Source organism: Micromesistius poutassou, assembly GCF_964030765.1.
Source record: "Micromesistius poutassou genome assembly, chromosome: 15".
NCBI lineage: Eukaryota > Metazoa > Chordata > Actinopteri > Gadiformes > Gadidae > Micromesistius > Micromesistius poutassou.
The window spans coordinates 1,943,864-1,959,604 of record NC_140285.1 but is presented as its reverse complement, the minus strand read 5'-3'; the positions used below and the strand labels follow the sequence as shown (position 1 = coordinate 1,959,604).

The window sequence follows — 15,741 nt, the reverse complement described above, 5'->3', positions numbered from 1 at the left end:
TAGTTCACTTCTAGACACTATCATGTTTAGTCCACCTCTAGACACCGTCATGTTTAGTTCACCTCTAGACACTATCATGTTTAGTCCACCTCTAGATACCATCATGTTTAGTTCACCTCTAGACACCATGTTTAGTCCACCTCTAGACACCATCATGTTTAGTCCACCTCTAGACACCGTCATGTTTAGTTCACCTCTAGACACTATCATGTTTAGCTCACCTCTAGACACTATCATGTTTAGTTCACCTCTAGACACCATGTTTAGTTCACCTCTAGACACCATGTTTAGTTCACCTCTAGACACTCATGTTTAGGTAACTTCTAGACACTATCATGCTTAATGTAGTAAAAAGAGATAAATACTGCAGTTACAGTCCAACAGAGAACTCATAAAACATCTTTATTTTGCAAAGCCCAGTAACAGTTAGAATAAGAAACCTGCCAACACCCTGCATGTTTTCACTTAGGTCCTCCTCTCCGCAAGATGTTTTACCTGAGAGACTTTACCTCAACCCATTGTCCTTCATCAGTATTTATAGAAAACACTCATGGAATAACATAGCATCTCAGCACCTTTTCAGACATAATACTCATAATACTAAATATTTATAGAAAAATATATTCAAATATAAAATAGAATCTGCATAAATTAATCACATTTAACCCAAAAACATTTCCTCAGCACAAAGCAAAACCGATAAGTGTAATAAGCCCAGTGTTTCCCAGTATTTTACATATGAATGCACCATAGAAGATAGTCTCCATATTTCCATTTCTATCTAGCTGTCTTCAGGGCACGAGGACCATGTGACCTGGAGGCTGAGGGGCTAGTTAGCCGTTAGCTTGCCCTAGGTCTGTGACAGTGCTAGTAGATCTGTTCTGAGGACCCTGATGTCTGCAGTGCTATCAGGACGAAGAAGTGTTCCAACAGCCTCCAGCGGGCGTCACCCAAACCCAGCAGTCTGCGCACACGGCCACCACGATCATCATCACGCCAACGTAAAGACCCGTTAACCATGAAGCCACGTCCCAGTCTGCAGATCTCAGGTCCCTGAACAAGCCATCTGCCCTCAGCAGGTGAAGAGGTGGGTGCTCTGGAGCCCAGGCCGTGGGGCGGTCCGTGGGCTACAGACCCGTCTGCTCCTTGATCCAGCCACGGTGATGCGTGACGCGGGAGTACACGCCCGGCCGGTTCTTACGGGCGCAGCCGTCTCCCCAGCTGACCACACCCGCCTGGAAGACACGCCCACTGGCCGCCGTGATGGACAGAGGCCCACCAGAGTCACCCTGATGGGTCAGAGGTTAAAGGTCAGGCCAGAGACTGTTAACCATAATCAGAAGATGATGATACTGATAAAACGGTAGAAAGTAACTTTCTCATTGATTTGTTTCGTATGTAAAGTAATTTATTCAAATCCAATCCAATTTAAATGTAGTCTTATCTAATCTAAGTGATATGATGGGTGTATGTTTAATCTAATATGATTAGTGTATGTTTAATCTAATACAATTAGTGTATGTTTAATCTAATATGATGGGTGTATGTTTAATCTAATATGATGGGTGTATGTTTAATCTAATACAATTAGTGTATGTTTAATCTAATATGATGGGTGTATGTTTAATCTAATATGATGGGTGTATGTTTAAACTAATCTGTGATTGGCTGGTGTATGTTTAATCTAATCTGTGATTGGCTGGTTTATGTTTAATCTAATCTGTGATTGGCTGGTTTATGTTTATTTTAATCAGTGATTGGCTGCTGTACCTGACAGGCATCCACACCTCCCTTCAGGATGCCGGCACAGAGCATGCCATCTGTGATTTGGCCCTCCATCAGAGAATTGCAAACCGTTTGGTTCACCACGCGTACCTCCGCCTTCTGCAAGATGGCCGCTGTAAAACCTGCAACACAGCATATGGAACACGCTAAGGTCAACTCAGTGTCGTAAACACGCTAATGTAAACACATCGATGTACACACTATAACATAAACAGGGCGATGTTAAAACGTAAACATGCTAACTCATACATGCTAACTCATACACGCTAATGTAAACATGCTAATTTATACACGCTGACCTAAACATGCTAATTTAAACACGCTGACATGAACATGCTAACTTAAACATGCTGACGTAAACATGCTAACTTATACATGCTGACCTAAACATGCTCATTTATACACACTGAATTAATAATGCTGACTTATACACGCTGACCTAAACATGCTCATTTATACACACTGAATTAATAATGCTGACTTATACACGCTGACTTAAACATGCTTGTTTAAACACGCTGCTGTAAACATGCTAACTTATACGTGCTGACATAAACACTTCCCAGTTTAAAGGTTCTCGGGTTCAATCCCCTGTGTACCAGTGTGTGCCAGCAACGCCCCTAAAACGGAGGATATGTGGGGGACCTACCTCCCTCCCTGGTGGTCCCCCAGCCAGTGATCCAGGCTGACTCCCCGGCATGGAACTGGTGGGTGGGGCTGGGCAGGCAGATGGGCCAGATGTTCTGGTTGAGGGTGACGGGCTTCTCCAGCTCCATCAGGGCAAGGTCGTGGGCGTAGGTCTGGTGGTTGAAGCTCGGGTGGGGGATGATTCTCTTCAGGTTCCTCCTCACCGTCCACTCGTTGTCATGGCCCTGGATGTGGAGACCCAGCATGGCCTCCCAGAGGTCCACCCTGGAGAACCTGAGGACCGGACCGCAACACGGTCTTCATTATGCATAACTACATGATAACGTGTTATTATACATGATAACATGTTATTATATCATAACTAGAGTTATACGTGAAACATGTTATTAAACACGGTAACATGTTATTATAACTAGAGTTATACATGATAACATGTTATTATATCATAACTAGAGTTATATTCGATAACATGTTATTATATTATAACTTTTGTTTGTGCGTGTGTGTGTGTGTGGTGTTGTGTGTATTGTGTTCTTTGTGTGTGTGTGTGGTGTTGTGTGTATTGTGTTCTTTGTGTGTGTGTGTGTGTGTGTGTGTGTGTGTGTGTGTGTGTGTACCTGGTGGTGTCATCGTCTTGGACACAGTGCGCGGCGGTGAGCAGCCAGGTCCCGTTCAGGACGGAGGCCCCACACACGTGACCTTTGCCCCGGACGTGGAGACTCACCTGCCAGGGCCACTCCCCCACCTTCGAAATCTCCCCCCCCACCACGGCGGAGCTCTTGAAGGGACGGGTCCCACACTCTGCACGCACACACACACACACACACACACACACACACACACACACACACACACACACACACACACACACAGTACAATATACACACACACACACACACACACACACACACACACACACACACACACACACACACAGTACAATACACACAAAGACACACACACACACACACACACACAGTAGAATTCACACAGCACAGACATACACACAAACAGTACAATACACATACACACACACACACAATCACACACACACACACACACACACACACACACACACACACATTAAAATACACATAGACACAGTACAACAGTGTGATAGTTAGTCTGTGTGAGCTGTGTGGTAGCTAGTGTGATAGCTAGAGTGTGTTAGCTGTAAGATAGTTAGCGTGATAGCTAGAGTGTGTTAGCTGTAGGATAGCTAGAGTGTGTTAGCTGTAGGATAGCTAGAGTTCACACACCACAGTGAGCTTCATCAGAGGCGTCCTCACAGTCTGCTTCTCCGTCACACTCAGGGTTCACCTTACTGATGCACACTCCAGAGCTGCAGCGGTAGGTCCGGGCTGAGCACTGGGCCACTAGCACTACACACACACACACACACATATGGGCTACACGTTATACACTGTTACACACACACACACACACACACACACACACACACACACACACACACACACACGGGCAGAATGGCACGTTATACACTGTTACACACACACACACACACACACACACACACATGCGCAGCACATTACACACTGTTACACACACACACACACACACACACACACACACGGGCAGCACGTTATACACTGTTACACACACACACACACACACACACACACATGCGCAGCACGTTATACACTGATACACACACACACACACACACACACACACACACACACACACACACACATGGGCAGCGCGTTATACACTGTTATACACTGTTACACACACACACACACACACACACACACACACATGGGCAATACATTATACACTGTTACACACACACAAGTGTCAAATCTTTATGTTAATTTCAAGACTAGGTTTTTCTTAACTTTAAGTGTGTCATCTTTATGGTAACTTCTAGAATAGGCCACCCTTGAACTAAAGTGTGGATGACTTACCGGTCTTACACTGGGCCTCATCTGACCCATCTGAGCAGTGGTCCGTCCCGTCACACGTCTGGTTGTCTGGGATGCAGCGGTCGTTATGACAACGGAACTCTCCTGCACTGCACTGCCCTGCAGACGAAACAAACCGTAACTCTCTCCTGCATTCCAAACCAACACACCTTTAGTCTATGATAAGTGTGTTTATAAGTCTATGATAAGTGTGTTTATAAGTCTATGATAAGTGTGTTGATAAGTCTATGATAAGTGTGTTTAGAAGTCTATGATAAGTGTGTTTAGAAGTCTATGATTGTGTTTAGAAGTCTGATAAGTGTGTATAAGTCTATGATAAGTGTGTTTAGAAGTTTATGATAAGTGTGTTTAGAAGTCTATGATAAGTGTGTTTAGAAGTCTATGATAAGTGTGTATAAGTCTATGATAAGTGTGTTTAGAAGTCTATGAGTGTGTTTAGAAGTCTATGATAAGTGTGCATAAGTCTATGATAAGTGTGTTTAGAAGTCTATGATAAGTGTGTATAAGTCTATGATAAGTGTGTATAAGTCTATGATAAGTGTGTTTAGAAGTCTATGATAAGTGCGTATAAGTCTATGATAAGTGTGTTTAGAAGTCTATGATAAGTGTGTTTAGAAGTCTATGATAAGTGCGTATAAGTCTATGATAAGTGTGTTTAGAAGTCTATGATAAGTGCGTATAAGTCTATGATAAGTGTGTTTAGAAGTCTATGATAAGTTTGAATAAGTCTATGATAAATGTGTATAAGTCTATATCATTAGTGATCATGTTTTAATCTGACCAATCCTGTGAGAGGGTTTGACGGACAGCCCTGCTGACCTACCACAGTGCTCCTCGTCAGAGCCGTCTCCACAGTCGTCCACTCCGTCACACCTCCAGAAGCTGGGCTTACACCTCCCGTTACCACAGAGGAACTGGCTCTCCTGGCAGGCTACACACACACACACACACACACACACACACACACACACACACACTCTTCATCATACCCCTGCTATATCCTCCACACACACCATCACCCTACACGCAAACAGACACACACTCACTCCATCACACCACTCCCTGCCTCACTCTCCACACACTCTCTCCATCACACCCCTGCACCGCCTCACTCTCCACACTCACTCCATCACACCCCTCACTGCCTCACTCTCCACTCTCAATCACACCCCTACACCGCCTCACTCTCCACACTCACTCTTTCAGACCCCTGCACCGCCTCACTCTCCACACACTCACTCCTTCAGACCCCTGCACTGCCTCACTCTCCACACACTCACTCCTTCAGACCCCTGCACCGCCTCACTCTCCACCAGAGATGTATAGTAACGAAGTAGAACTACTTCACTACTGTACTTAAGTACTAAAATGCTGTATCTGTACTTTACTGGAGTATTATTTTTTCTCCTACTTCCACTTTTACTTCACTACATATTTTTGATGAGTTTAATACTTTTACTCCAATACATTTTTCATGTGCTGAATCGTTACTCGTTACAATTATAAAAATGTTATCCCATTGATTTCTGTTGGAAGACTCATTGCTCGTTGGCCGGAAACGGAAAGGGGGGCTGTTTACGTTTGGTTGTAGTCTTTAGCTTGAGCTGCTGCCCCCGCGACCCGACCCCGGATAAGCGGATGAGGATGAGGATGAGGATGTAGTCCTTTCGTTCGGTTCTCCGTCTCAACAGTAGGGCTAGAACCGAACGAAAAGACTACAACCAAACGTAAACAGCCCCCCTTTCCGTTTCCAGCCAACGAGCAACGAGTCTTCCAACAGAAATCAATGGGATAACATTTTTAGAATTGTAACGAGTAACAATTCAGCACATGAAAAATGTATTGGAGTAAAAGTATTAAACTCATCAAAAATATGTAGTGAAGTAAAAGTGGAAGTAGGAGAAAAAATAATACTCCAGTAAAGTAACAGGAACAGTAAAGAACAGAAATCAATGGATTTACAAAATGCGATAAAATAGCAATCAAACACAACAGAAACTGTATTTCACTACGATACTTGATTTGGAACATCAACAAACACCACTAACCACTCGGTGAGTTGCACATTTCTGAAAACAAACGTTTAGGGTTGTTTTAAGGACACGTCACCAGCCATTCTGAAGCAGGCAGGGCGATTCTAAATGAGCCAAATACCCGAGACAGGACCAATAGTCAACATGTCGGTGTCAACCACTCTATTTCAACCTAGACAAACCAGAAAGGGACTCAATGTTCAAAATACTGGAATTGTTCTTTAACTTACCCATGTTTGTCACTGTTTTCTTTGAATAGCCCTCTGGCCTCTGAGATGTTTTAGTTGTTTGTCTTTACATAAACACTTACGTATGTGGCCTTTGGCAGCTTTGAACAGCTCTGTATGTATTCCTGTCCTTGTACTGCTGCTACAGCCAAAGGAATTGTGTGTCCTTCAGTTTAAATATTTGAGATAATATAAACAATATGATATTCAAACTTTTGACTGCTTTCTTTAATATAAACATAACACAATACTTTTACTTTCAGTACTTGAGTAGTACATTTTCAAATAAACTACTTGCAATACTTAAGTACATTTTAAAAACATTTTGAATACTTTAGTACTTCCACTTAAGTGGGGTGTTTAAAGAACACTTCTACTTCTACTCAAGTCACTTTTTTGATACAGTACTTGTACTTTTACTTAAGTCTGGGTCTCTAGTACTTTATACATCTCTGCTCTCCACACACTCACTCCATCACACCCCTACACCGCCTCACTCTCCACACACTCACTCCATCACACACCTGCACAGCCTCACTCTCCACACACTCACTCCTTCAGACCCCTGCACAGCCTCACTCTCCACTCACTCACTCCATCACACCCCTGCACAGCCTCACTCTCCACTCACTCACTCCATCACACCCCTGCACAGCCTCACTCTCCACTCACTCACTCCATCCCCATTCATACAACAGGAGCCATGAGTCCTGATCCGGGGGACGTACTGCAGTTGTTCTCGTCGCTGTGGTCTCCACAGTCCTCCCAGCCGTCGCAGTGCAGACTGCTGTTCACACACTGGTTGTTGTCACAGTGGAAACGCCCAGGGCATGCTGGGTAACACAAGGGAAACGTCACAACACACAGTGTGAGTGAGTAGGCGTGTGGAGCTTATTACAGTGTTTGTATCGATGTGTTTATCATCATGTATAGGGAGAGGCTCACGGTTAGCAGGGACGAAGGCTTCGTATTGGGCACTGAATCCAGAATCAACGTGGGAAGAGTCTGACCGGAACCTGATGGTCATCTTGGTGCTTTCCACGGTGATGAGGGTGTTGCCTTTCTTTCCACAAAGCCTTCCGAAAGAGGATTGATGTTCAGATAGAACGTTATTAATGTCAGTATCATACCCACCTCCTCTCACCTTTATAATTTCCCGTTGCTCTCTATTGGTTGTGAGGTGACGTCTGAGCTAACCATGTGAGCTCTGGTCTAGGTCACATGCTATCGTCAGCCATTCTAGATTGTCCCTGTATCTCACACAACCGTTTTCAAATCATGGTCTGAAGAGATTCAAAACACTCCGTAAAAAAGGTCAGAGAGTTGATGGAGGGTGATAGAGGAGAGACAGAATGATGGAGGGTGATAGAGGAGAGACAGAATGATGGAGGGATGAAAGAGGAGAGAATGATGAGACAGAATGATGAAGGGATGACAGAGGAGAGACATTATGATGAAAGGATGATGGAGGAGAGACCGAATGATGAAGTGATGATGAGAGACAGACCTTTGGTCGTTGACCTCTACATAATCCTGGGTACACCCCGCTAGGCCCCCTGCTTGGTCTGCCAGAGAGAAATCAGTGAACTGGAGTTTGATAAAGTGACCTTTGGGGACCTGGAGGGAGGGAGGGAGGGGAGAGATATGATCTAGGTTTAAACAAACATAATCAGATTGCAGACAGGATCCTGGATCAGGCCAGACCTAGGACTAGACCAGGCATAGACCAGACCAGGACTAGTACTGGATCAGGACTAGAACAGACCAGACCAGACTAGACTAGACCAGATCAGAACTAACTAGACTGGTCCAGACGGAGGCCAGGGGGGAGTGAGGGGAGGAGGACTGACCTGAATGTTCCACACGCATGTCATCTTAGTAGGGTAGAACGCCGGGAAGAAGGGCGAGGTGAGGACCCCTGAGAGGCCAGTCAGCTGACCCCCACATGCTACAAGGACCACAACAACAAGCTGTTAGCTCCACACGCTACAGGACAACAACAAGCTGTTAGCTCCACACGCTACAGGACAACAACAAGCTGTTAGCTCCACACGCTACAGGACAACAACAAGCTGTTAGCTCCACATGCTACAGGACAACAACAAGCTGTTAGCTCCACACGCTACAGGACAACAACAAGCTGTTAGCTCCACACACTACAGGACAACAACAAGCTCTTAGCTCCACACACCAATCAGCTAGCCAGTAAGCTAGCTCGTCTTATGTAGCTGGATGTGGTGCCTGTGGGGACAGTGTTCTTACTGGTGTTGGAGAGAGGGATCTGGGAGTAGGTGGCTCTGAAGCCTGGGAAGTTATTCTCTTCGCTGGTAACCATGGTGAGCAGCATCACATTCCCAGAAGAAAGAAAGACCATGGGCTTGTAGACTTTTCCACACTTCCTGGAAGGAGAAGCAGCTCCATCACCTCTCAGGTACTTGTACTTGATATACAATTGATGACTCATGAATATGATTGGATGAAGGAAAAAAATAAAATAATGAAATGTCTGTCTGTCTCCATAACATAGATCTATGATGTGATCTGCATCCTGCAACATAGATCTATGATGAGGTCCTGCAACAGATCTATGCGGTGGTCTCCATCCTGACCACAGATCTATGTTGAGGTCTCCATCCTGACCACAGATCTATGTTGAGGTCTCCATCCTGAACATAGATCTATGATGAGGTCTCCATCCTGAACATAGATCTATGATGAGGTTTGCATCTTGAACATAGATCTATGTCTGTATCTAGTTCTCAGGGTGTGCGCAGACTGACTCTGCCAGGACCCGGTGCTCGATGGGGACCAGGGAGTTGTAGACTTTGATGAAGTCCTTCTGGCAGTCCTCCTCCATGGTGAAGCTGTGGAACTCCAGGCGCACCCTGTGGTGGGGCTGGGCCCTCAGCTTCCACTGCAGGTAGGAGCTGGGCTTGTACAAGGAGTCTGGGAACCCAGGGGACTGCAGCTCGCCCTTCTTCTGGACGTGGAGCGAGATGGACGTCTGATCTGAGCCAGAAGAGTCAACGTCAGCTCTTCTGAGAGGCCACCTCTGTGGCTTTGAATATGTTGTGAGGAACTATTACTTACTGATGAACTTTGTCATGCGCTGATCCAGGGCTACAACACACAGAACATGAAGAAATGTATTACCAGGGGGGATATTACCTCAAGACTTCTAGGTCTGACTGGTTGGTGGTCTAATGATGGTCTATTGGTGGTCTAATGATGGTCTATTGGTGGTCTAATGATGGTCTATTGGTGGTCTAATGATGGTCTATTGGTGGTCTAATGATGGTCTATTGGTGGTCTAATGATGGTCTATTGGTGGTCTTCTGGTGGTCTAATGATGGTCTATTGGTGGTCTACTGGTGGTCTAATGATGGTCTATTGGTGGTCTAATGATGGTCTATTGGTGGTCTAATGATGGTCTACTGGTGGTCTAATGATGGTCTAATGATGGTCTTCTGGTGGTCTAATGATGGTCTACTGGTGGTCTAATGATGGTCTACTGGTGGTCTAATGATGGTCTATTGGTGGTCTATTGGTGGTCTAATGATGGTCTATCGAGGGTTCTTCTGGGGGTCTCTGGGTGGGCGTACCTCCGGTCACTATGCGGTGTACGTTCAGGGTGTTGGTGGGCCTCAGCAGCAGGCGACCCTGGCGGACCTGCTGTCCGTCCGGTTTCCCCAGAGACTCCATGGCTTGGTCCAGGGAGGAGAGGCGGGGCTCCGGGAGACTGAACTCTGCCTGGTAGTAGGCCACAACGCCGTCGTCCCCTTCACTGCAGCGGGACACACGGTGAGGTGAGGCTCAGCACCATGCGGGCCGTTGGTTTGGATCGGGCGCACCGCCACCACCAAGCTCAAGGGCCCCAACACACATCAAGGCCCCGTCAGAACCAGGGCCCCGCAACGTCCACAAGGGCCCCAACACACATCAAGGCCCTGTTAGAACCAGGGCCCGCGCCGTCCACAAGGGCCCCAACACATACCGAGGCCCCGTCAGAACCAGGGCCCGCATCTGTCCACGCCCAACGTGTTCTCAACAAGAAGCTGTGGGTGGAAAACCCACCTGAAGGCCTCGACCGTAGACTCCTGGAAGTACTTGGACAGCACCGAGTTCTTGGAGTACATCACCTTCAACTGAAACACGCAGAAGTCATTACTAACCTAACCTTAGGACTGATGATATGTTATTACTAACCTAACCTTAGGACTGATATGTTATTACTAACCTAACCTTAGGAAAGATGCTATGTTATTACTAACCTAACCTTAGGACTGATGCTATGTTATTACTAACCTAACCTTAGGAATGATGGTATGTTATTACTAAACTAACCTTAGGACACATAACAATGATTTCATGTTATGATGGGATGTTATTAGTAACAGTTCACATGTGTGTGTTGAGACCTGGCTGTTGACCAGTGCAGCTAGGTGCTGGTACTCCTCGCTGCTGGGGTCTTCGTAGGCCGCCGCAAACTGCTGGTCTGAGATGCCCATCGCCCCCATGTAGGTCTTCTGGACCTTCACGTCTTCACGCACTGAACGACACAGGGGGTTAGGACCATCACTGAACACAGGGGGGTTAATACCAGTAACATTTCTCATGATATTGTTTTAAAAGATAAATAGATGTTCTCTAGATAAACTAGATGTACTCGAGATAAACTAGATGTTCTCCAGATATACTAGATGTTCTCCAGATATACTAGATGTTCTTGATGTTCTCCAGATATTCTAGATGTTCTCCAGATATACTAGATGTTCTTGATGTTCTCCAGATATACTAGATGTTCTTGATGTTCTCCAGATATTCTAGATGTTCCTGATGTTCTCTAGATATCCTAGATGTTGCAAGGATATCCTAGAGGCGGGAGGGAGAGACCTACGGTGGAAATGCCAGACCAGCAGGCCTGTGAGGAGGGCCAGAGTGGCAGAGCCCCCCAGCAGAGCCAGACCCAGCCACAGCTTCTTCCCACCAGGCCTCCTCTTCTTCAGTTGTGGGGGTCCTGGGGATGAGAGGAACCGGACTTCTGCTTCTCCACCCTCCCCCTGGAGACAGAGAGAGAGACACAGAGATGACTCACTCATCAACAATAATGGAAATAGCCACGGCCAGAGAAATAACAGAGAAATTACTGGTCCCTCACAGGAAGAACTTCATAGAAGATTGATTCAGTTTATTCAGACACAAAAGGATATGTTTACTTAAGTGGCGTCTACATCCCCCACTGAGAATCCCCTTACTTCTGACATCTTCCTCGCTTATCTTGTGAATACCAAGGGAAGGGTCATCCTCACTGGGGACTCCAGTGGACACCAACTAAAGGAGACCCACTCAAACGCAAGTCACTGCAGGACTCCTCAAAGTCTCTCTGTGAGACAGATCATAAAGAACTAGTAGTTATTCAAGACGGTTCAAACCAACCCTTCTCCAAATGAGAAACGCACCTAATTCCCTCAGACTTCCCAACACGTCAGCCTCTAAGGCCCTCAGACTATTCTGCCCAACCAAGTTAGCACTTAGAAAGTTATACTAAACACTGGAGAAAGTCCAAAATATCAAAGTCAATAAGAGTTGTATCTGACCCTAACGAAGGATATACACAATGGCTGACTAGAGAGAGACAGAGACAGAGACAGACAGACAGAGAGCCTGAGACAGACAGACAGAGAGCCTGAGACACACAGACAGATCGCGACAGAAAGACAGACATACCGACATCGAGAAAGAGAAGCAGACGTGGAGAGAGCGAGAGAGCGAAAAGCGAGGAGTCATCAGTAGCAGTGTGTGCGTAGGGGTGAACACAATAAGGGTGATACAATGTGATGCTGCAGCAGCAGGTCTGAACCCGTCAGCAGCAAATGACACACGCCACACGCCCTCTCCAGCTATGACGGTTCATTGAGAGGTTCTGTGTGTTGTTGTCCACCAGGGGGGCCCAGAGCCCACAGAGCATTCGTGGAGGTCCATAGCCACCTTCTTGACCTCCAGACCGCGTACCTCCAGTTTACTGGAGGTACACTGGAGGTACACATCCGGACCAACGTTCAGACCCCTCTGCTGCTGCACCTTCACTAAGCCATCTGTCCACCATATGTTCTGGACTACATTTCTGTTGGCTATGGTTACGTCACTCCCAAGACTAGAACACACAACACAACATAGCTTCCATACTCACTGCAGACATCATCAGCGTTGTTACCCACGCTGGAGTCGAGGAAGTCGAGGAAGGACCCGGAAGTGTGTTGTTGTTTGTATGTGTGTGTGTGTGTGTGTGTGTTTGTTTGTATGTGTCTGTGTGTGTGTGTGTGTGTGTGTGTGTGTGTGTGTGTGTGTGTGTGTGTGTGTATGAGAGCTGGACGACAGGTGTCTGGTACCAGAGATATCCTCTTCTGGTCCTCTTCTTCACAGCTGCAGGTATTGGAACTCACCCAGGAGGAGGGGGACTAACCAACCACTAGTTAGTCTCAGCAGGTCTAATGTACGGTTGCTCTGTCTGTTGTAGCTGTTCAGGGCGAAACCAGCGGCGATACTAACGTCAGAAACAGGTGACACCTGTTGGTTCCTTCGATGACGTGTAAGTCTCAGACGGTTATCGGGGTGCAGTACTCACTACCACCAGCGGGGGCCGCTGCCATATCACTAATGGCGCACTTCCACCGGCGGGTACGCTTCGGACCCAACACGCCTCAGCCTAGTAGTGAGGGTGCGGTATAGCCCAGCTCAGTTAAAGCGCGCGTTTCCACCGCTGCCAGTATGCTTATGGTAGGGCGGGGTTTAAGCCAGACGGCGATAGCCACGGCAGCCACGTAAGCATCGTGATCTCAAGGAAAAAGAAGAGCGCGCACAATGAACAAAGAGCAAGCAACAATGTAGGACGTCCAAGAAGGACGGCAAACTTTTGCGCGACATTTTCTTCAATAAACGACGCTTTCGCCGTTGTCCAGAAATATCTCGCGGGTACCGTGTTTGTTTGTTTTTATGCCCCTGCCGCACGGAAGTGATTCTGTCGACCAATCAACGGACGGCGTGTGTAGCTCAAACTTGCCGGGACCCTTTCAGGCGTCTCAGTACCTCAACGGAGTGGTACTATGAGACGAGTACGGCTCAATACGGCTCAGTCCGGGTCACACGCACTTTTGGCGGTGGAAACGCGACCCGTGCCGCACCTTTGCAGACTGAACCGACCCGCACCCTGCGGTGGAAATGCGCCAGCTCGGGTTATGAGGAGAAACGGCAGTAGTACTTCAGTAGTACACGTGCTGCTACATACTAACAGCTCCAGCTCTGGTTATGTTGTAGATACAGTAGTAGTACTACAGTGGTACAATTACTTTTACCTACTATTGTAAAACTATTGTCTGTTACTTATTGTACGTCGCTTTGGATAAAAGCGTCTGCTAAATGCCCTAAAAGTAAATGTAAATTATACTAGCCCCAGGTCGCATTAGGTATAGCAGTAGTACAAGTACTTCTATACTAACAGTCAGCATTTGGGTCTGTGGTGTCTTCACATGCGCTCTGGTAACTAAATGTAGTTTAATATGTGGTGGCTCAATAAACAATTCAATAAACATGGTGTGTTTATTGAATGAGAATAAATCAAGTCTAAGTCTCTAGTCAGAATCAGCCTGAGTCTCTAAGTCTAACACATAAACACACAGAGACACGCACAAACACACACGCATCATCAACAGCAGTAGCTGCTGGCGTCTGTCTTGAGAGACCAGATAGCCTTCAATGGTTGCACCACTACGTGTGTGTACAAAATACTGTTTGTTGGTGTTTTATGAGTGTGTGTGTGTGTATTCTGTGTATGTGTTTGTATGTGTGCATTCTGTGTGTGTATTCTGTCTGTGTGTGTGTTACGAGTGTGTGTGTGTTTTGAGTGTGAGAGAGAGTGGGTGTATTAGAGGAAGTGAAGAGGGTAGAATATGAGACGAACTCAAGAAGAGAAGTCAGAGAAGAGGAGAGCTAAGGTGAGGAACACAAACACACACAAACTCCTAACAGACACACACACTCCTCTCACACACACGCACACAGACACACACACACACTAACACACTCCTATCACACACACACACACACTCCTAACACATATACACACATACACACACTCCACATACACATACACTCTGAACACACACACATATACAGACATGCTTCTAACACATACACACACACTCGCTCCTAACACATACACACACACATACACTCCTAACACACACACACACACACACACACACTCCGAACACGTATAGACATTTTCAGACACACTCACATGTTCAAACACTTGCATGCTCCTAACAGACACAGACACCCTTAACACACACACACACACTCTAACACACACACACACACACACACACACACACACACACACACACACACACACAGACCGTGAGAAAGAGACAGGTCAGACGAGCAGACAGGTGTGTGAGGTAGAGGTAGTAATGCTGTTGATGTCACGTGTTCATCAACGTTGAGGTGATGTGGTGTGTTTCAACATGCAGACCTTCCTCTGGAAGTAGAACCTCCACCGACCTGTTGCATCCTGTTCTCTCTCTCCTCCCCTCTCTCTCTCTCTGCCTCTCTCTATCTCTATTTATCTCTCCCTCTCTCTGTCGCTCTCTCTCTCTCTCTTCGTCTCTCTCCCTGTCTCTCTCTGCCTCTCTCTCTATCTCTATTTATCTCTCCCTCTCTCTGTCGCTCTCTTTCTCTCTCTTCGTCTCTCTCCCTGTCTCTCTTTCTTTCTCTCCCTCCATATCCATCTCTCTGTGTCTTTCTCTATGTCTCTGTGAATCTGTCTCTGTGTCTGTCTGTCTCTGTTTGTCTGTCTCTTTCATTTACTTTGCCAAAGCATTAGAAAAAATGAAACAAAGGAAAAATATGAAAGTACAACAAAAAGAGAGAGAACCAGAAGGAAGGTCCCTCGGGGGTCAGGGTGCACCATGTGACCTACAGAGGAAGGTCCAAATATAAATACGATCAAAAGGTAATCAGAAGGCAATCAAGGGTTCAGTAGTGCAAGAGTAACCTATTAGAATGAGCATTACGCTATTGAACGGTGAGCAGGTACAGTAGAGA

At 46.2% G+C, this 15,741-nt stretch overlaps 2 protein-coding genes across 3 annotated transcripts in view; one reads left to right on the top strand and one right to left on the bottom strand.

Moving 5' to 3' along the window:
* Positions 1-553: 553 nt before the first annotated feature.
* Positions 554-12,372, bottom strand: LOC311359695 (suppressor of tumorigenicity 14 protein homolog; the record flags this gene model as incomplete). Its single annotated transcript, XM_084479751.1, has 19 exons — positions 554-1,289; positions 1,771-1,907; positions 2,435-2,706; positions 3,051-3,234; positions 3,693-3,815; positions 4,362-4,478; positions 5,203-5,310; positions 7,368-7,472; positions 7,585-7,715; positions 8,147-8,256; positions 8,490-8,587; positions 8,902-9,038; positions 9,420-9,648; positions 9,730-9,759; positions 10,242-10,423; positions 10,714-10,784; positions 11,058-11,188; positions 11,537-11,699; positions 12,367-12,372. 19 exons carry the CDS (start codon positions 12,370-12,372, stop codon positions 1,128-1,130), a joined length of 2,496 nt encoding a protein of 831 aa, XP_084335877.1. The 3' UTR covers positions 554-1,127.
* A 2,217-nt stretch (positions 12,373-14,589) lies between these two features.
* The window catches only part of LOC311359432 (tyrosine-protein phosphatase non-receptor type 7-like), a 7,832-nt gene continuing 6,680 nt past the window's right edge, over positions 14,590-15,741 (top strand). For both annotated transcript variants that reach the window (XM_084479452.1, XM_084479451.1), the window contains exon 1: positions 14,590-14,630. The gene's annotated coding sequence lies outside the window, so the exon portion shown is untranslated. The remainder of the gene's footprint in view (positions 14,631-15,741) is intronic.